Source organism: Leiobunum rupestre, chromosome 4, assembly GCF_980474605.1.
Source record: "Leiobunum rupestre chromosome 4, qqLeiRupe1.1.hap1, whole genome shotgun sequence".
Classification (NCBI taxonomy): Eukaryota; Metazoa; Arthropoda; class Arachnida; order Opiliones; family Sclerosomatidae; genus Leiobunum; species Leiobunum rupestre.
Window position 1 is genome coordinate 48,809,824 of NC_143387.1, and position 22,158 is coordinate 48,831,981.

Below are 22,158 nucleotides of genomic sequence, written 5' to 3' on the forward strand. Positions count from 1 at the left end.
GGCTAGTGAACTACCGAAACCGGTCAAGGTCGCGTTCAGGACTAAGGATGTCTGGACGAACAATCCAGAAGTCCTTCTAAAGAGGCTGCATCTCTATAACAACAAGCTCATTACGAGCCGTTGGAAAGTGGTCACCTCTGTCTGTGACAAGAAATTCATTCGGTGGATTTTCCAGATGGATGAAGATTCTGTCGCAGTTCTAAAGGAGGCAGGAATTAGTGCCTACACAGGGGTGGATAGGGAGACTTTTATAGTCCTTAAAAATCCTAACACCCCAGCACAGCCTGAAGCGGTGGTAGATGTCGGAGATCTGGGTGATATCACCCTGGGCTCCATGTCGGACATTTCCGACATCAGTTTTAGAGAACACCTTCACCGGCGCAGAAGGGTCTGTCCAACTCACAGGGGCATTAGGTGAAGATCCGAGTGGTTCAGCTGGTGATGGAGGTAGGGTCAGTCCTGTACCCACCCCCTTAGCCGGCGAGTAGCCCACCCCCAACACCGGCAACTGTGGTTGGACATGAAGGTGATACAGATTAATCCGCATCACTGTAAGGCAGCCTCGGCAGTTCTCTGTCGCAGGTTTGTTGTGGAGGGCCTAGACGTGGCCCTCATACAGGAGCCTTGGATCCATAATGGAAGAATCCTAGGGCTCAAAAATGCCGGTACTGTTTATTATGACTACAAATCTGCTAATCCTAGGGCATGTATTTTGAAACGAAAGGGAATTCACGCTCTTCCTCTTTCATTATACCAATCTAGGGACACTGCCACCATAAAAATCTTCTCTTCATCAGCTGATGGAGAAGACGAATTAATGATGGCCTCTGGCTATTTTCCCTATGATACTCACCACGTTGCATGGGGCAGCAGTAACTGCAACCAACGCGGTGATGACTTAATGGAATATTTGGTTAGTACTAAACTTCATATTCTTAATAAACACAATATACCAACTTTTGTTACAAGTAACAGGAGTGAGGTTATTGACTTAACTCTGTGCACAGAAAATGTATTACACTCTGTGACACAATGGCATGTGTCTAATGAATCATCACTTTCGGATCACAGGCAAATATGTTTTTCTGTTTTGGTCAAACCTGCTCGCAATGGCTTTTGATCACATGCAACAGTCCATAATCGACTCCTACCACCAAAACTGCCCTGCAAAATCTACCAACCAGCCAAGGTTAGTTCCTTGGTGGAACAATGAGATTGGTAGACAAGAGCGGGGACCCCACCAACCCAGAAACCCACCTTATGCTTCTAAGACCCTGGAATGGGCTGCGCATGACCAGCTAATACCGTACCTAACTACAAACAAATACCAATCCGGTTTTCGACCTGGCCACTCCACAATCACATGTGCAGTCTTTCTACTAGAAACCATAATCTCCAGGCTATCCTACAGACACATAATTGGTGCGGTATAGACCTCCGTAAAGTGTTCGACACTGTCGACCATTCAATCCTATTAAAAGACCTTAAAACTATTGGACTTCTCTGATGACGCTCTCTCGTGGTTCAATACATATCTCAGAGGCAGAACGCAAAATTTTGATATTGACAACCACTCATCTACAAGCCTACCTACCAGGTATGGAGCTCTTCGGTTTCCCCTTCCATAAAAACTTGTAGAGGTTAAAGGTAATAGTTAGTGTAGGGAGCTGTTGGCTCGTGTGGCATGAAGGGCTTGCCACCACCCTCCTACACATTGTAACCCGACCACCTGAATTAATGGCTTTAAAAGTCACTTGATGACTTAGGCCTAAGGTGGTGCCAAGGGTATTAGCCAAGCTGATTATTATTATTATTATTACCTCAGGGAAGTATCCTGGGCCCCCTACTTTTCTTAATCTATTTCAACAAAGCCCCCATGTTATATGCCAATGACCAGGCAATGCTCTCTTCAAGCCCCAACCCACAGGATCTTATCACTATTCTTGACGAAAATACCCTCAACCTACAAAATTATCTTAAATCATTCTAAACTTTTTTCATGCTATTTCACAAAAAGAAAACAACCAAAGGCTCAGAAAACTATGACACTCTTCCTAACTCAAAAATCCAGCGTGTGAAATTATTTACATATCTTGGACTGGAACTTGACGAAAATATGACATGGGGTCAGCACATCATCAATACGACCAAATCTTTATACTCTTACACTCACGATGCTTTACAACTCAATTATACAGCCCCTACTCGACTACGGGGATATTCTCTACGGTGCGGCAGCTGCTACAAAACTTGACAAACTTCAAACTCAACAAAATGCTATCTGTAAGTCCATTCTCAGTCAACCAAGGCGTTCCTCTGCTACCACTGCTCGTAACACTATATTGGTTCTCCCTCTCAAGCTGCGATGAGACAACCACATGACAATCATTATGCACCTCATTACAATTGCTCAAACTCCTGATTATATTACCAAACTCTTGCGAATACCTGCTTCACTTCATACCCACTACACAAGAGGATGTCAGAACACCTTCCATGTTGAAAGTTTAGAGACTAACCTAGGTCCTCTACCCATAAAACTGTGGAACAATCTTCCCTTCTCTATACGTACTATGACTAATACTCGTGAATTCAAGTATGCCATCTGCGAAAACGGTGTTAACTAATTAATTTAATTTTTAATCTGCATATTATGTAGGATTTAACTAATTTATTGTTTTTTATTCTCTGTCTTGTTATCTACAGATTTTGTATATTTGACCGGGACCCCCTTGAAAATCAGCTTTGCTGAAGGGGATATCCCTTAATAAATATCATATTATTATTATTGTACAGCGAAATGAGTAATCAATTTAGCGTTCTTATCTGGGCTTTGTTCTTTTAAGTGATAGCGTGCTTTTTCTTGTGCCGGGGTAAAAGCATAAGATATGAATATATTTATGCCTTTTAATATTTAGGCCAAGTTTAATATTTCGGTTTTAATTGCACTGCTTTCGAGCTTAACAACAATTTTCCTAGATTGCTTATTATTAGGCGAGATGACACCCCGGCGTCTCACTTGATGTGGAAAATGAAATCGAGGAACAAGAAGAAAATGAAACTGCATGTGCTTTGGTCGTAACGACCTAGAATGCCCTCTTGACTCTTGTGGTTGAATGTCAAGTCAGGCAGTCTTGAAACTATTTTTTTTAACCAAGCACAACATATTGACTCAAATTTCGCCTTAGAACATTTTTCATACGAAATTGGCGTTAAACCAAGGGCGTTTTTTATTAGAAAACGAAGGGCGGGGTATCAATTATTATTTAATATTAAAATAACTACTTAATTTAACCCAATTTAACTTTGACCTTCTCCAGAGCAACTTTGAAATATTACTAGAAGTTTGAATTAATAGGCAATATGTAAGAAATATACCGTTTTTCTTTATAATTTAAAGATAATTTAAATTTTTTAACTCGTGACCTTTGACCTTTTGATAAAATTGACGTTTTAAGAGTTTATAATGAAAGATAAGACAATTTGAAGAAGAATGACACCTCATATGTTGAGTCAGAATTCATACTATTTGGACCACAAGCAAAACTTAAGATTGTCGAACAAGCCACAGAATTATCCTCTTCAAAAATTAAGAGTGAAAACAGCCAAATATTTGGATTCCAGTTGGACGAAAAACTTACCTGGAAGCCTCATATAGTTGTACTTCGGCCTGACCGATCATATATTCCCCCTTCCATTTTAAATCTATGGTATAAAACTGTTGTCGCCCCTATATTAGACTATGGTGATTTTCAATATGCAATGGCAAAAAAAATTCACTTGATCAACTGCAAGTTCTACAAAATACAATGGGCAAAATCATACTTGGGGTAAACAGAAGAACTTCGTCAGATTTAGAGCACATAAAACTATCCTGGCATTTTCTGGAGACTAGGATAAAAATATTCTTGCCTGCTTTGTCTTTAAAGCTCGGAAAGGGCACCTTCCATCTTATCTAAACTCGTTGTTTCAACAACCAATGGACATACACCCTTATAAGACAAGAGGTGCAGACACGGCATGTTATATTACATCGCAATATTCACTTAATCTGGAACTGCCTCCCAAAAGATATTAGAGCTGCAAAAGACTATAATAATTTCAAAAAATCCATAAACTTATTTTACTTGGACAACTGACAACAGTATTCTTACGTCACATTTTACCTTATTGTCTTTAGTAAATTTTAATTGTAATTATTAATTTTAATTTAATTAGGGAGGACCCTATGTAAAATAGCTATGCTAAGACAGATACCAGGATTGCGCAGAAACGACTGCTCAGACGCTAAATTCAAATAAGACCATTCTTGTCAAGAACGTGCTCATCATTAATTTTGTAATGGACAGTATATCTGTAAAAGTAATAATAACGAAGATATTGGTGAAAATACTTTTTGCAGGATATTTTCCAAGTTTCATACACCCCAATGATGGGGACTTTTGACAACATTAAATAAAGGCGTTGAAGACTTACAGACTTCCTTACGACACAAGAGTGCAAAATGCCGCAGAATAAATACTTGGAATAATCTGCCAACTGTTATAAAGAAATTAAAACCCCTAAGTGAATTTAAACAACATTTCCGTCTACATATTTTAAAAGACAAATTATTTCTATTTAAATTAACTCTTAATTAAAAATAGAAACTATTTTATACTTTATGTTACGGGCCTCCTTGTAAATCAGGCATGTCCTGAAGGTGAAACCCAATAAAAGCATTTTTATTATTATTATTATTATTATTATGATGCAAAAATTCAGCTCGGGCCATTTTTTACCTCTTTGTTGGCCAAATTACTACCACGTTAAGTGTTATATTCTTATTTTAAAATAAATTTTAACTATACGCAACCTTTGGCTTAAAAGAGAATAAATACCTTGAGTACTGTTGTTCCAACAGTGGTGTTTGCATTAATACTAGTGCGATATTCAGCTACTGAAAACTGAGGAACATTGTCATTTGAGTCTGTTACCGTAACGCGCATAACACTGAATCCAACACGGCCACCCCGATCAGTTGCAGTTACAGGAACTTCATATATGTGTCTCATTTCCCTGTCAAGGATTTCTTGGCTTTTAATTTCACCTAAAAAAAACATTGCCATGTATTTTGAGATGCAAAATTAACATTAATATTTGTTGGAATTTCAGATAGCTAAGCCACAGCTTTTATGATAGTAAAATGGTGAAATCATCAATGGGGTTTATCTACTGACCCTTACCAAAAAATAAGTTGGCTCAAAACCACTGAAAACAACTATAATTTCAACTTGGTTTTAAGTTTGTATTTGGGACAAATGCATACTTGAAAATAACTTAAATCATCTTTAATAACCAACTTATTTCCAACTAGACCAGAATCAACCCCTTACATTTAACTACTTAAAACCAACTTAAAAATAATGTTATTTTCTGACCGCTAAAAACCAACTAATTAAATACTTAAAAAAGAAAAATTATTTTCCTGCCAACTTAACCACTTATTACCCCTTTAACTAGTTTATTTAAATATGCTGACAACTTGAGCCTACTTAACACCGAGTTAATTTAAACTAAAAATGTGTATAAAAACTAAAATTCAACTTATGTTTTGGTATGGGGATACTTCTTATATACCTACCTACCCAGAACTACGGTATTTAAAAAAGTTAGTAATTAACACACCTGTATTTGGGTTAAGCATAAAGAGTTTCCGGCCTTCTTGACTCTGTATGCCAAATGTAAACCTTCCATACTCTCCACCATCATCATCTATGGCTGTGAGAATAACCATTGAGCTTCCAGAAGGTGCATTTTCACTTAAAGCAACTTCATAACTAGTTTTTGAAAATATTGGTGTGTGTCGATTTGCACTTTTTACATCTACCCAAATTCTTGTGTGCGCAGAGTGCACACCATCAGTTACAGAAACATTCAACATATGGCGCGATTGTTGGCTTAGGTGGTGAACATTTGCCAAATAAACAATGCCTAAAATTTCATAGACTTTCATAAACAAATGGAATAGAGTGCATCATTGAAAAAGAATTTAAAATTTACCAGTGAGTTTATCAATATGAAATGCTTGCAAATCATTTCCTCCCACAATGGAATATGCAAGTTTATTTTGATCAGATTCATCAGGGTCAGATGCCACAACCATTGTTACAAACTGATCACGCTGGGCGTGTTCACTGATAGAACAACTATATGTTGCGTGCTCAAATTTTGGCGGGTTGTCATTAGTATCTAAAACTTTAATCCATATGTGGGCAGTTGAGCTCAGAGTAGGTGAGCCTCCATCATGAGCAACAACTTTAATATGATGGCTGCTATAACGTTCATGATCAAGAAGTTGTTTGACAAAAAGTATTCCTTCAGAAGGGTCCAAATGGAAAAAGCCAGAACTTCTAAATAGTTCTCCTCCATCCAGAGTATTTTTTACAGAATCCAAACTAGAATACAATAAATAAATGGTAAGTATTCAGGGTTGGAAAAAACCCAGCAAAATTGAATTTTTTCCGGGACACGTGGCAAAAAATGGAAAAAACCAGCAAAAATGGAAAAAATATTTTAAAGGGAAATTAAGAATTGATATATGACTTAAAATTACTAAATTGTTACTTAAGTATTTACGTTTAAGTATAGGCTTAGGTATCTATTTAAAGTTTTAAACAACTATAATATTCCATATACTTAAATTCTTATCTATAGAAATAAGGTCCCCGTTTTTTTTAATTTTGCCATTGAAAGTGGAAAAAACCGCGGAAAAATTTAGATTTTGCCACCCACTTTTTACCGGCAAAACTAAGTGGAAAAAATGTGCCAACCCTGTAAGTATTAGGTCATAGTCCTAATCCTTTAAGGAAAATTAAGAAACTGTTCTGTTCTCTTAAATCCGCAACACAGAGATTAGGAAGGTAAGAGTGTAAGGCCGCCAATTTAATGCTGCTGTAAACTAAAAAACATAACATTGAATAGCTAAATGCTTTTGTAGAATATCTTGCATCAATTACAATGACTTAATGCACAAAACAATTTATTTGTTCATATTATAATTTATTTACAGACTTCTGTAAATATTGTGAGTATAAAAATGCACTAACGAGTGTAACCAAGGCGGGGGGGGGGTATGTAGACCTTAGGGTAACATAAATTGTTATTTCACAGGGTACTTACAGTGAAAATTTATCGAAAGATCAAAAAAAAATTAAAATTTTAAAATCTCAACTAAAATGCAAAATTTGAACTATTTTGGGTAAACTCCATCCAAATTTTAGTAAAATTGAGAAAATTTCAATGAATTTGATAAAAAGAGGAATATTTGCAAAATTTTACCTAAATAGGGTATTGTCTAATATATTTTTTTGAAATTGACAAAAATTGGATAAATTTACCAAAATTGGGTAAAATGACCTAAAATGTTTAAAATTTGATAAAATCGTGTTAAACCTACTAATCTCTGCTAAAATTGGGTAAAATGATAAAATTTCTGTAAAATAATCAAAATTCGTCCAAATGACGAAAATTGGGTAAAATTGTGTTAAAACAACTAATATTGGCTACTTCTGTCTTAAAAAGAAGTATCGGGGCAAGACTATTCAGATTTTCTCGGACAGTCAGGCTGTCCTTAAGGCTCTTAATCAGTTTAGTATTACTTCTAAGCTCGTTCTTAGCTGTTTGGATCTCCTTTCTGAACTAGGCACCCATAATAGGGTTCAACTATATGAACTGGGCCTTCTATGAATAGAGCAACTGAGTAGCTTTCGCTCTCTAAGAGTAGTATAAGGGTGGTTACGGGCCTACTTTTAGGTGAATTCCAGCTTAATAGACATCTGCATCTGATTGGTATCAGTGAGAGTCCTTTGTGCAGGGCATGCCTTGCAGAGGAGGAAACTTCCTCTCATGTCCTTTGTGACTGTGATTCTTATGCGGCTCAAAAGTTTGAGTACCTTGGTATGCATAGGTTAGAAACGAGTGATCTTTCCAACATCCCAGGGAAGCAAATCTTGCGCTTTGTTTCTAAGACTGGGCTTTTCCATGTTTAATTGGCTGGGGTTGCACAATGGACATCTGGTCGAAGTGCTAGGTTGGGGTCTAACCAAACCACCCAACTTTAACAAATAATGACGTAGGCCTACGTCACACTGGAATTACTCTATACCGAACCTGAATTTGTTGTCGAAGAAATCGCTGAATAGATTAGTTCGATGAGAGAGTCTAACTTATTAAAATTATTAGCTTACGTTATTAGTAGGTTTGTAACCGATATCTTTCCCCAGTTACAACCTAGTTCGATTGTTCCCTAACCACGTTAGTGCGTGAGAGTGAGAGAGCATTACAATTTACGACAGCACCAAAGAAGTTCCAATCATTATTTATTTGAGGTGATTTAGGTAGTGGTAGCAATAACAATAATCAACAAGTAACATTTCTTCAATTAAATACAATGATAGTTTAACATGAAAGAGTAAAAGAACACAAAACATCATACCCGTAGATACCAATGTGCAGCCGACATAGCATAGCACTACTATAAAGTAATAATTACTGACTTCCTCCGTAAGAGTGAAGAATGGCGAGGTTATGACAAGTTAAAAATACACTAACTCTTTCTAACATATAATAATTGAACCTAACATTACAAAATACACTGATATTTGCAACTAAATAATAATATCTCCTACTATCTACCTAATCAACCTACTCCAACAGCATCATCACTATCAATCTCCCTAAATCCTAACTAACCTCCCTTTATATACAGCCACTATGGGCATACAGCCAAAAGGTGTAAAAAAGATAATTTAACGACGTCATGAGAGACGTGCTCTAAGTGATGTCTACCCAAAACAAGCCGTCCATGACGTCACTAACGTCGACTGCTAAAGTTTAGTTAACTAAGCTCAGTTCAATTTAAGCCTATGCCAATAAGTAATAAGTAGGAACATTAAATAATAATAGGTAAATAAGAATGTGTAAACAGAGATTGTTCTGGTCTCATAGGATATAGGAATGTCAAGCTGTCAATGGTAAAAAACCTTACCATTTGCTTAGGCCTAGGCTGATGGAAGCTAGGGTGAAAATCCCGACGGTTGCAGGTTTAACACGATTTTATCAAATTTTAAACATTTAAGGTCATTTTACCCAATTTTGGTCAATTTATCCAATTTTTGGCGATTTAAAAAAAATTGGACAATACCCTATTCGGGTAAAATTTTGCAATTATTCAATAATCAAATTCATTGAAATTTTCTCAATTTTACCAAAATTTGGATGGAGTTTACCCAAACTTGATGAATTTAACCCAAAATAGTTAGTTTAGCATTTTAGTTGAGATTTGAAAATTTTATTTATTGTCGTAGGTAAAGTAGGATACGCGATGGGCATAAACGAAATAAATGTGCAAGAAAAGTAAAGCATTTCCCAATTTTAATTGGCGGAAATGGTTGAACTTGCATAAGTTAAGTGACACAAAAACTTTTTATATGGTCAAGGTGCAGGGGAGTGCAAGGTAGCTGCTGCCTTCAAAAAAGCCGAAAACTAATTTTCCCCTTGACATTTCGCGCTGTAATGGGGGCCTTGGTGGTGTTATGGAAAACCACGGGGATGTTTTCAGGGAGGTCTCTGGCCACAAGATTGCGCCACATGTCTACCAATTTTGGGCAGGAAGCAACGCCAATATAAGGAGCAGCTTGGCAAATGCATGGGTACTCTCTCTCCGTCCTTCGCCTAGAACGTGAACTATTTGTATTGTACCGGTTGGAAGAGAGAAATCAGAACACGTAAAGAGGGAAAAATCGCAGGCCAGAAGGACATTTACTACTACGATCCAGATGGGCGACAATTACGTTCAAAACCTGATGCTCCAAGGTATATGCAAGAAAATCAGTTAAAACTATGATTCTAGCCCTCGACTTTGGTTCAAACACACCTGCCAATGCCTTCCAGATATCCACAACAGTCTTGCATTCTTCAATTAAACTTCGAAGATCCTCCGAAATACTTACGGCTACCATAGCATAGGCTTTTTCTTGTCTAGTTTCATATTTGTCTCTTTCTTCTTGCGACTCTGTAGAGGCAGGAGCTGCTTCTGTTCCCAACACTATCTTCAATAGCCTATTATGTCTTAATAACATTTGTATTTCCCACTTCCATGTTTTGTAATTGACTGAATTCAGCTTACTGATTTGCATTAACGGTGATGAACCACCTTCCGCCATTTTGTTTTTGCCGATAAAAACGTAACCGCTATTCGGGCCTTGGCAGCTCCCGTTCCACGCCGATATATGTTCTTTTCTTGTCTTTTAAAATTAAATCATTCCGAACCACGCTCTGCTACCAATGATAATGTGGTGTATAGAATGAAAACATACTCAATAAAGTGCATGGTTAATTTAATCAAACTTGGTTACGTTATTATACATTATTTACAAGTGAACATTACTAAGCGCATACTACAACAGCATCTGAGGAAGTGATGTGAGGCGGAGGGTCGGGTTGCCAGATCTACAGCGCTGCCAGATCATTTCATAGAAAAACCAACTACCTGAACATTACACAGACTATATACATACACTAGTATGTCTCATCCTTTAGCGATATATCTATAAGGTAACGCTCTTTAATCTATTATTATTAAGGTAAAGTTAACCCAACAAAATCTATTTGATTTCTCAACAAAAAGTAACATAGTAACCGTATCAACGCTTATCTCAAGAATAACTCCTGGAGATGTTTCGGAAGTTTATGAAGCCAACTGCACTGAAGTTGTAATTCCCTCAAGCTACCAAGAAGTTATTAACTCCCCTCAAGGAGATGAATGGAAACACACTATGGATCAAGAAATGGACACCGTTGAGGAGACGAATGTAGCAAGGGTAGTGTCGTAAAGCCTAAGGAAAAAGTCATGGAATGTCGTTGAATCTATGCATTAAAAATTCCACCAAGAAGGCGATAATATTATTTCGTGCCCGTATTCCATTTAAGCAAGTAGCAGAAAATCATGAATTGGTAATAAACCTTAAATTTGAGTGAAATATTACTTCTGGCCATACACGGCTTTGATAAGAAAGTGCCACAATTATTTATTACTTCTGACCATACACAGCTTCAATAAGTAAGTGCCACACTTATTTGTTACTTCTGACCATACACAGCTTCGATAAGTAAGTGCCACATTATTTATTACTTCGGACCATAGACGGCTAAGATAAGCAAGGGCCACACTTATTTAATACTTCTGACCATACATAGCTTCGATAAGCAAGGGCCACACTTACTTATTACTTCTGACCATATACGGCTTCTATAAGTAAGTGCCAGACTTATTTATTACTTCTGACCATACACAGCTTCGATAAGCAAGGGCCACACTTACTTATTACTTCTGACCATATACGGCTTCTATAAGTAAGTGCCAGACTTATTTATTACTTCTGACCATACACAGCTTCGATAAGTAAGGGCCACACTTATTTGTTACTTCTGACCATACACGGCTTCGATAAGTAAGGGCCACACTTATTTATTACTTCTGACCATACACGGCTTCGATAAGTAAGGGCCACACTTATTTATTACTTCTTACCATACACGGCTTCGATAAGTAAGGGCCACACTTATTTATTACTTTACGGGAAGGGGGAAGATAATTTCAAAATTTTCCTCTTCCGACGGCAGCAGGCGCTAAAGCTCTGTCTTCTCTCTCGTTCCGTGTCGTCAAATTCAAATTAATCGATACTGCTCTGCTAAATAACTGTTTCCCTTTTTCTTTTTCTCCGCACCTTTTCATTTAGAGGTTACTTCGTCGGACTCTCTTGAATTTCAAACATAAAATTCACCTTCCTCGAGCCATTACGACCACTACCAGCTAACCTTATTATCTTTCTCCGTTTTCTCCGCAGAACTTCTTTATAGGTTAACCGATACTGCTCTTCGGGATTTGGAGCAGTAAGCGCGCCTTTGCAACCACTACGAAGTGACTGATTTACAGTTTTCTCCGCCACTTCTCTTTCAGAGAGGTTACCCGTAGACCTCTCTACAATATCGAACGGTTCTCTCCCGCCTTAACAGGCACTACTAAATAACTATCTATTTGTTCCACTATTGAGTAAACTCAAAATTTCTTGCACCCCCCATAAAGGGGATCACGAAATAAAAAGGGACCAAGATGACAAAATTATCAGACACAAAGCCCGAATAGTAGCCTAGGGTTTTGGTCAAGCCGAAGGGGTGGATTACGAAGAAGCTTTTTCCCCAGTGGTGAACTTTTCATTGTTAAGACTGTTCATTTCCTTATTTGTAATGTGCTTGGGTTGGGTACACAGTCACATGGATGTGACAAACGCTTATTTATATGGAAACTTTGACACCAGCGTCTATATGAATCAAATTCCCGGATACATAAACAAAGATCCAAGCCAATACTGCTTGAGCCTACAAAAATCTCTTTATGGATTGCCTCAGGGAACTTGACAAAAGTTTTTTAGAATTAGGGTTTTCGAAGTTGCGTGGTACAAATTGCATGTATTATATATCCTTCAAGATAGTTGTTCTGGTATATGTTGATGATCTTGTCGCATTAGCAAGAGATAACCTTCTCATTCAAGAAACGTTTGATCGTCTATCCACAAAGTATAAGCTGAAGCTACTCAGACCAATTTGGCAGCTTTTGGGAGTCATATTTGATTTCCGGAAAGATGGCACCTTGAAGATGCACCAAACTGCATATATTGAAAAACTTGGAAAGCGTTTTGCAATTCAAGTCGAAGAACTACTCAGTTTACCAATGGTTCATGATATAATTTTTTTCACGATCTGATTGTCCCGTCACGGAGGAAGATAAAGAATATATGAAGAGTAGGCAATATCAGCATTGATTGGATGTCTCTTATTTATTGACCACCGAACACGACGAGAAATTATATACCGTGATCGCATTGTCTCAGTTTAACGGTAATCCTTGACACATTTATTCGGTCAGACTTTGTACATTATTGCAATATGTACTCTCAATGGCAGATTATGGACTGGTCTAAAAACAGGACAACAGTCCACAACTATTGATCTACATCGATAGCGATTGGGGAGCTAACAGAGACTCCTACATCATGGCGTTCCCTCAAGCAAAAGTCAGTAGCGTTATCAACTGCCAACGCTGTGTATGTGGCCTTAACAGAGGCAATTAAAGAACTATTGTGGCTGTAACCAACCTTAAATGAACTTAAATTATTTGATTTTAATTATGGGAAACCATTAATCTTTTGTGATAATCAATCGGCCCCAGCACTTTTCTAAAAATAACATTAAAAATCACTATTCTAAACATATTGATTTAAGATTTAATTTTATTCGGGAAAATAAAGAAAAAGATACATTTAATTTGAATTATGATAAGTCGATTGATAATGCAGCAGATTTCTTAACAAAAAGTTTGAAAAAGAGTATTTTTAATTGTGTAAAGATGTTAGATAATATTGACCCTAAAAACTTTGACCTACAATTTATTGTTTAAGCCATTAACAACTGAAAAACCCGTTTGGTTTTGATGACATCATCGATGTCATGTGACAATACTTATAAAATAAAACTGGAGCTAACCTTTTGTACAGCGCGGCGATCTCACTTGCTTTTTCGCGCTTGCACTGTTAATATCATAATGTTTTATTACCGTTTTTAATCAACTTGTTACATTTAAAACCTTCCTAATTAGTTAATCCTTCAAAAAACTTCCTTTTCGGGCATTCCTTTAAGGACCCTCGGGTTTTTTTTGAGACTTAGATGATTATACTTTGTTACATGGGATTCGTCCTCAGGCGGTTGTGCGTCTTTTGCCACAGGCATTGTGGGACAAAGCTGGCTTGTAGTTTCGCGACCTTAAAACGCAACTAGCTAGGGTGATGACCTGGGATATCTTTGCCCAGGAATTTCGGGAGCAATTTCTCTCCCCGACAAGGAGTGTCCCGAGGGCTTATCTTTGAGGAGTAGTTCAGTTGGTGGGGGGAAGCATTCCTTCTTTTCGTCGGCTGCTGGTCACTTTGAATTCCCTTTTGGAGAGTCCATTGCCTGAATAGCTATTAAGTTTGTTGCCCAGAATTGATCATAGGGTTCGGGTCTGCTTTTCCTGGGCGCTGGAGACTTCGGAGGGGGCGAAACCTTTGGATGATCCGACAAAATTCCATTTAGCTCATGGCTTTGAATGTGAATTGGGCAACTGGGAACTCTGGGACCGGGGGTTTCAATCCCTGGCAGCTGGGTTTCAATCCCTGGCAGCGGGGTTAGTCCCGGGATGGTCAGAGGGGTGCACCAAATTTTCCTCTTACTTGTTTCCTTTGCGGGGATCAGGGCCAGTTTGTTAGGGATTGTCCCTCCCGGGTAAATAAGGATCACCACCTTCAGTCGCGCAACGAGACCAACACTATTAAATAAAGCGGATTCGTGACACTCTTGGTGAAGCCTTCGTTGGGGCGTGAGGGATCTGGAGGAGTTGATGGGCCAGTTGGGTTACGATCGGCGGGCGGATTTGGAGAACCTGTGCCAATGTTTTTTCTCTTTTCTCCCCAGAAGCGGGTCGTACAAGTGTCCTACGTCACCGGATTCACCTCCAACCTTGGACTTTAATCTCAGAGACAGCCCTTTCACCGTAGTCTGCACGACAATGAAATGATTGATTAAGTAGTTGCGGAGATGCTTAAACGTGGGGTCATTCGGCCCTCGGGAAGTCGCTTCCCAGTGCTGTTGTTGGGTAAAAAAATGAGGTATGGCTCTATATTGATTTTACTGCGTTTAACAAGGTGACTGTCGGTGATCCTTTTCCTATCCTATGTATTGATGAGGTTTTAGATTGGGGGGGGGGGGGGGGTAAGCCTAAGTGTATTACTCGGTTGGACCTGAAGTCTGGGTTTTGGCAAGTAGAGATGGCTCCAGAGGATATCGACAAAACCGCTTTCGTTACTAGGGAGGGGAAAATTGAATTTCTGGTAATGCATTTTTGGTTGACTGGGCCCTCACCCAAAAATAAGTGGTCTAGGAAATACTATAGCTATAGATGGTAAGCCGGCTAAGGTGGTCCTTCTTGAGGCTCTACATGGGCTAGTTTTGCGGGCTTTCCATGATCACCCCTTGTCTGGGCATCAGGGTTGTACGGCAACATACACAAGTCTGTTACCTCGGTTGTACAACGTGGTTCACGATTATGTTAACGCCTGTGATGCCTGCCAACGTTATAAACTACTAAATACTAAGAGGACGGGTCTTATGTTATCTTCCACGAAGCTGTATCCTGGTGATCTGGTGACGATAGACAGGATGGGGCCTCTTTTTTGCTTATATGTGATGGTTATCTATATCAACCTGTCAAAAGCGTTTAACTGAGGCACGAGAAATTTCTTGTATAAACGATCTACAATATGACTATATATATGAATTTCTATTACTTAGGTATAAAATAAAATGGAATAATGTCCCTCCCAATATCTTACAATGGTTCCCCATGATTGATCAAGGACCTTATACTAGGGGTCAGAAAAATAACTTAAGTCAAAAAGTATAAAAAATTCAATGAAAAAAGTGTAAAAATGAAGGGCATTCAGATATGGAATCAAGTGCCAAATGAACTTAAATCAATTGTCTCTATAAATATGTTTAAAAGTCAAATTAAGATATATATTAATTCAATGAAAACTGAATAGTAGAATTGTAATGCTAATTTTATAATTTTAGTCGATAAATTCTGTTGATGTATTAATTTAATTTAATAAGTAGGACCCTTTTGTAAATAAGAGACTTCTCTTAAAAGGTAAATCCAATAAAGAAACATTTTATTATTATTATTAAAGAATCAGAATGGATTAATGGTGGTAATTGTGGATTATTTTACAAAATACGTGGAGTTCTTTCCTGTCCGCAATATCACATCCATCACAGTCAGCAAGGCCCTGGTTCAGTATGTCTCACGCCATGGCATCATGCGGGCTTTATTATCAGACAATGGTCTGCATTTTATTTCTGGGTTGTGGGCTAATGTGTGTCACCTTTTGCATATTAAGTCTTAGTTTACGACTCCTTACCATCCAGTCTAATCTTATGGAGCGGGTTAACACAGTCCTGGGGGAAATGATAGCATGTATGTAGGGAATTGTCATACAGCATGGGATGCGGATTTGCCCTTGAACCAATTAGCCATCAATAATGTGGTCCACCAGTCCACGGGCTTTTCACCATTTTATCTCCATCATGGTTATGAGCCTGTGTTACCTTGGGATATTGGTCGGGCTGCTGGGGCTCCTGATTTCTGAGGTGGTGGTGGTCAAGCATGAGCCCTTTGCGAGAACTTACAAATGACCTTGGATCAGGCTCAGGAGATGAATTCCCTAGCGAGTGACTGTCAGAAGTTATATTACGACAAGAACTATCGGGAGGGGACCTCGGAAGTTGGTATGTTGGTGCGGTGCGTTGACCACCGCATGTCCAGGGCGGCAGAGCATTTGACCAAGACATTTCTTCCCCGGTGGCTGGGTCCATTCCACATTGTTGAGCGTTTGACTTCGGTCTCTTAAGAATTATTGGATATGGTTACTAGGGACTCGGCATATCAATCAATGGAAGTTGTATTTTTCTTCAGAGTCCCAAGATTCTGAGATGCAGCAGGAGCACGTCCCTGATTCTTCTTTATCACCTGCGTCCGTTCAGGTCGAGGGGGAGGTTTAAGTGCCTGTGCGTGTTCTGGTTGACCTGACGACTGTAGCTGGTGACCCCTTGGTGAACGTTCCTGTGCCGTCTGTCCTCGGTGGTTTGGAGGTGACCGTCGGGATGCTGGTTGACTTGGAGGTCCAGGCAGTTGTTCCGGAGTGTGATCCTTTGATTAAGCCCGGGTTCACTTCTTGCGTCACCATTCGGAGTTGTGCGGGGATGTTAGTATTGATAATTTTATTTTTCTCCCCAGGCCGTGTGGGGTCCTCCGTTTGAGGAGTTACGGGACGCTTTATGGTGATTTTAAGTACAGGGGTATTTTTTTTCATGGGGGGGGGGGGGGTGACGATGTAATTCGAGCCTTGGCGGTGGTATGGAAAACCACGGCGATGTTTTCAGGAAGGTCTCTGGCCACAAGAGGGCGCCACATGTCTAATCGGTACAAGGGGGTCTCGATCAAGAAGATGTTTCAAAAAATGTCTGTATGAGTGAAAATTGATGACGTCACCCTGACGAGCCTCCGTGAATTTTCAATACGATCTCATCTGGCTGACGTCATGATTTTACCTAGCAACGCATAAGCCGTAATATTTTGATAAAAAAACATGCGATCGCGGCAACCTTATAGTTCCCTTTTTAACGAACCTTGTACCTGGTATGGGGTTAAAAAACGTTTATTTAAAAAAAATGTAATATCTCCGCGTGTTTTCTTTCCGCAAAATAATTTTGACACAGAAATGTTCAGTATCATCCACAAGTTAAGTTAATTCATAGAACAAATTTCTTTCAGAGTCCAAGAACAATTGTTTTAAATATTCTAGTTTATATCAGCCCAAACTACAGTATCTTAAGTTCAATATCTACAATTTTAATTTTTGGTTCCAGCACAATAAAAAACTCATAGAACCACAGATATGCATAGCATTTTTGATTTTTATTGAGGTTTGAGATGCTTTATTATAAAAAAATTGAATGCTTACTTAATATCATCTTCATTTCTCTTTTGACCAACGAGTTGGAATTGAATCTTTTTATTAGATCCAGTATCTCTGTCAGTGGCTATCAGTTTGAGTACAGACGTTCCCAGTGGTGATAATTCTGACACTGATGCATTAAAGGAGGCTTGTGCAAAGACGGGTGGATTGTCATTTACATCTTCTACAGATATGCTGACTTGAACCTCTGCATATGCTCCAGAAACTGAGTCTGTCGCTCTCAGTGTTAGTTGGTGCAGCTGATTGATTTCATAATCAAGTTCTTCCACAACATAGATGACACCTTCACTCAAAAATTAAATGGAAGCCATAGATAGAATTTCCACCATCAAAATGCCAGTCACAACATTTCAATTCAGGGTTATTCAAAAAATGGGCCAGGCAAAAGAAAGTGATAGAACTGAGTTTTAGTAAAGTATTAAGTTAGTTGATGGTTGTTACAGACTATGTTAAATGTAAGTGAAGAAACTCTATAAACAAATTTTACAAGAGGAGTAAACAAACACAATTGAAGGTCAAAGGAAGCGTGTATTTGAAGCTTGAGTAACTTAACAAAAACAATCAAATATGCAAATATAAAGTTAGAGCTTTCCAATACATATAATTTATAATTTTAATAAATAATTATACTTTTAATCATTAATTACATGTATATTAGTTATAGAAAATATCTATAGGAACTGGTAAAATGGGGCTATAGGGACCTCAATTACCTTTCCATTAACAGTTAGTGGAGATATAAATATTTGGAAAATGAGAATAAAATTTATCTAACCTAGATTTGATAATAATGGTACTGATTGTTTATGTTAAGAACCTAAAGTTAAAACTATGAAAAGCCAAGTAATTATAATAAACTTTTACAAATAGTTCTGTAATATGCCAGAGTGAGCCTTTAAGCTAAAATTACATGGCTTTCCACTATAGGTTACGAAAAAGGAAATAATTTTTTTCTATTCGTTTACGAATAATTTTATGAATAAACTATCTATGAAACTACAGTAAAATATGATTAAATAGCAATACAAATAGATAGCAGCCAGACCAAAGTAACCATGCATCAAATCTTTCCGCGAATTTAAAACTTAATGGAATTTCACTTATGAACACTACATGCGCATTTATGTAATTAAAATTCTGGACAAATTTTAAAATTCTCAAGAAACCAATAACCTGCAAGTAATGCACACATTTTGATTTATATTTTCGGATGATCAGTATAGGCCTGAAAGTACAGTAAATTATACATCACTTCATTTAGTTAATAGAAAGTAACAAAACAAGCAAATGTTAATTTAACATTTGCTTGTTAAAGTTGTTATGTAAACTTTGTTAGCAATCACAATCTTTGTAAAATGTTTCTTCTCAGTGCAATTAACACCTTTTAAATTGTATGAGATTATTGCTTAATTCAAACTGAGACAGAATTATGTGCTGAAGGGAAAAGCCAGCAAACAAAACAGTACACTTATGCCCAAGCCTCTTCTATTTTTTCGAATAGATTCTTTTGATGCTAACTAATTTAATAGAAGCTTATCAACAAAATTTCTTAGAAAAATATTCTTATAAGAACATTTCAAGAAAATAAAGAAACCTAACCCAAGAAGTAAAATTTTAAGATAATATTTATGAAATGCACACAAGCGTACAATGATCATACTGAAAAGTTAAACCAAATTTATTGTCAGTGTTATATTTCCTTGGTAACCATTATCCTAGCTATGCATTAGACCAGGTATCCATACCGCGATATAAAAATGGTTTTAAATCAGGCACCATATTGTGATAAATTCAAATCTCCCCCCTCCCCAGTGGTGTTTACACTATTCAAATTCAACTTAGTAATAACTATATAGTGAACAATGTGCTTGTTCATTAGATTAATTAAATATCTGTACAGTAGTCTGAATCAATACTTTAAATAACATAAGACAGCAATTTTTATTAGTTATTGTAAATTATTCTACGAAACATGGTGGTCAGTCTTACAAGGGAAGGTCTTGGACTGTAAGTCGGGGATCCGAGAAAACGTTATGGCAACCTTTAGACCATGCCCCAGGAAGGTATCAGCCGGGTGAATTTTAAAAAGGTCAAGTTTTATGACCTTTCGAAATTGTGACTTTGGTCGAGCCGGAAATTCCTTCCAAACTGGCAAACTGACCATTTTGGACCATATTGACCAATCCCATCTCAAACTGACCATTTTGGACCATATTGACCACTCTTGATTCAAACCTGCCAGTTTTGATCATTTTACCCAATTTTAACTTTGAATTCACTTTTATGCATGTTTGACATGGGCATTACAAAAGTTCAAATTTCTAAATTAGCGTAGAAAATCCCATAAGGAATTTCCGGCTCGACCAAAGTCACAATTTGCAAAAGGTCATAAAACTTGACCTTTTTAAAATCCGCCCAGCTGATACCTTCCTGGGGCATGGTCAAAAGGTTGCCATAACGTTTTCTCGAATCCCCGACTTACAGTCCAAGACCTTCCCTGGTTAGAGAACAGGTGTCGGAGTTACAAAAAATGGTCCTAAATAAATAGAACTGGGATAAGCTGTGAGAACAATTTTTAAGTCTTGGTATGGATTCCTGACTGAACTTGATAAATAAAAAAGACAAGACTTGATGCAGAAATATTTCAAGGAACGCTAAAATAATTTATATTACAGTGTTAAGTTGTAAACTTTCAAAAAACAAAGCAAAAAGTAATTTCAACATTTTTTAAGAGAAAGAGAGGATAAATTATAGGCATATGGCACGTAGGATTCGAAATAGAGTTAGATTTGGAGCAACACATACTCCCCACTACATCGCATATCAATTTATTTTCATTCAACAAATTGTGTTAAATAAAAACGAAATTTCAATTACTTCCTATATACCTTTTAACATTCTATTCCCACAGAATTAAAGAACTAAGCTGTTTCTAGACATAATGTGGAACATCTGCATATGTTCAGTTGAAACAACATAAAGAGACTTGCAAGTTTTAGAGAATATTGCATTCAAACATGCTCTTTTGTCTTTTATTTAATATCTTTTAATTGGTTTCCAATATTGAATCCATATTAAACACTCCATAAGCTCATAATTTATCGCATATACTTTGTATACAACCTGTAATGAGGTCAAGCTAATGTAGAAATATTTCCAGTATAATTATCATTATTAGCCAAGCGATTTAAATTGATTTTTGCTCTGGGGTGTGTACAATGGAATTTTCTGATGCACTAACACTATACTCGCCTGAGAATCTTTAAATGTAATTCATACCATAATTATTGATTAAAGTTAATCTCCAATAGAGATTGGTGTAATTCATTAATACCGTTTTGGGATTTAAATGGTTTCGGGGTCTAGCTTATTTTATGGTGCACACCTGAGTTTTGTTGTAATTGCCGTTTGTAATTTTCTATTCTGGATACTTAAATATTTAATTTTTTGTGTGATTATTGTTGACAGTGGAGGGATCGAGATTTGCCGGTGGTTACATAAGAATTCCCAAGAATTGTTTTGGTATTTCTGAGAGAATGTCACTCAATATCTATGCATTTTTATAACATTTACATTAAAAAAAAATTTCGATGAGACTGAAAAGGTTTATACATTTATATTCCTTGAACCTTAACCAATCAAATAGCAAATTAAATGGGTTTAAAGTTAACAGATTATCGCTTGACTTGTCACAGCCACCAGCACTATGAATTTTATGTGGTTGCGATGTGGAAGTGTTTTTCATCACACATTGGAATTAAATAACAAATCCTAAGTCACCTCTCTTGAGCTAGGTTTCATTAAAGCCAAGATGCTTTATGGAATACTTATGAGTTATTATATTGCATATGCTTAGAGAGAAGAGATAAACATATATAGCATTTGTCCCTTTACTTGTTGTTGGCATGAGATGAAAGAGAGGTAAGGCATGTGAGAGAGCCTTAGGTCCAAGTCATCGAGCGGCTTTTAATGTCGATAAATCATGCATACTCGCTCGGCTTAGTAACTTAATCCTAGTAGCCAGGCCCGGCCCTGATTTTATGACATTAAAAGTCGCTCGATGACTTGGACCCAAGGCAGTGCCTTGGATATTAGCCTAGCTGTTATTTTTACCTGTTGTTAAAATTTATTTTAACTTAATGCTTTACATAGCATATTTCAACTAATGTTTGCTAAGAACTACACTAACCAAGTTTTACTATTACAAAGGCACCATAATATATTTGAAATAAGTATTAAAATACGTAATATAATTTAAGTTCCGTAGATACTATAGAAACGCATGTTTTTTTAAATTTGGCCAAAATTTTACTAACACTATACAGACATGTAATATATATATAAGCATTAAAAATCAAGAAACAAACATGAGGGTATAATAACACGCACAAGCACTAAGGAACTAAATATTATCCGCTACTACCAGAACTTTACAGTCTAAAACGAGGAACAATAATAAAAATCAAATGTATTATTTGAAAATACTCAC

At 37.2% G+C, this 22,158-nt stretch overlaps 1 protein-coding gene across 5 annotated transcripts in view; it reads right to left on the reverse strand.

The window, feature by feature from the left end:
* kug (FAT atypical cadherin kugelei) overlaps nt 1-22,158 on the reverse strand; it is a 164,337-nt gene that overhangs the window by 48,392 nt on the left and 93,787 nt on the right. For all 5 annotated transcript variants that reach the window (XM_090172864.1, XM_090172865.1, XM_090172868.1 and 2 more), the window contains 4 exons: nt 17,655-17,952; nt 6,043-6,437; nt 5,668-5,973; nt 4,881-5,089 (listed from right to left, as the gene is read on the reverse strand). In XM_090172864.1, coding sequence (XP_090028990.1) covers nt 4,881-5,089; nt 5,668-5,973; nt 6,043-6,437; nt 17,655-17,952 — 1,208 coding nt within the window. The remainder of the gene's footprint in view (nt 1-4,880; nt 5,090-5,667; nt 5,974-6,042; nt 6,438-17,654; nt 17,953-22,158) is intronic.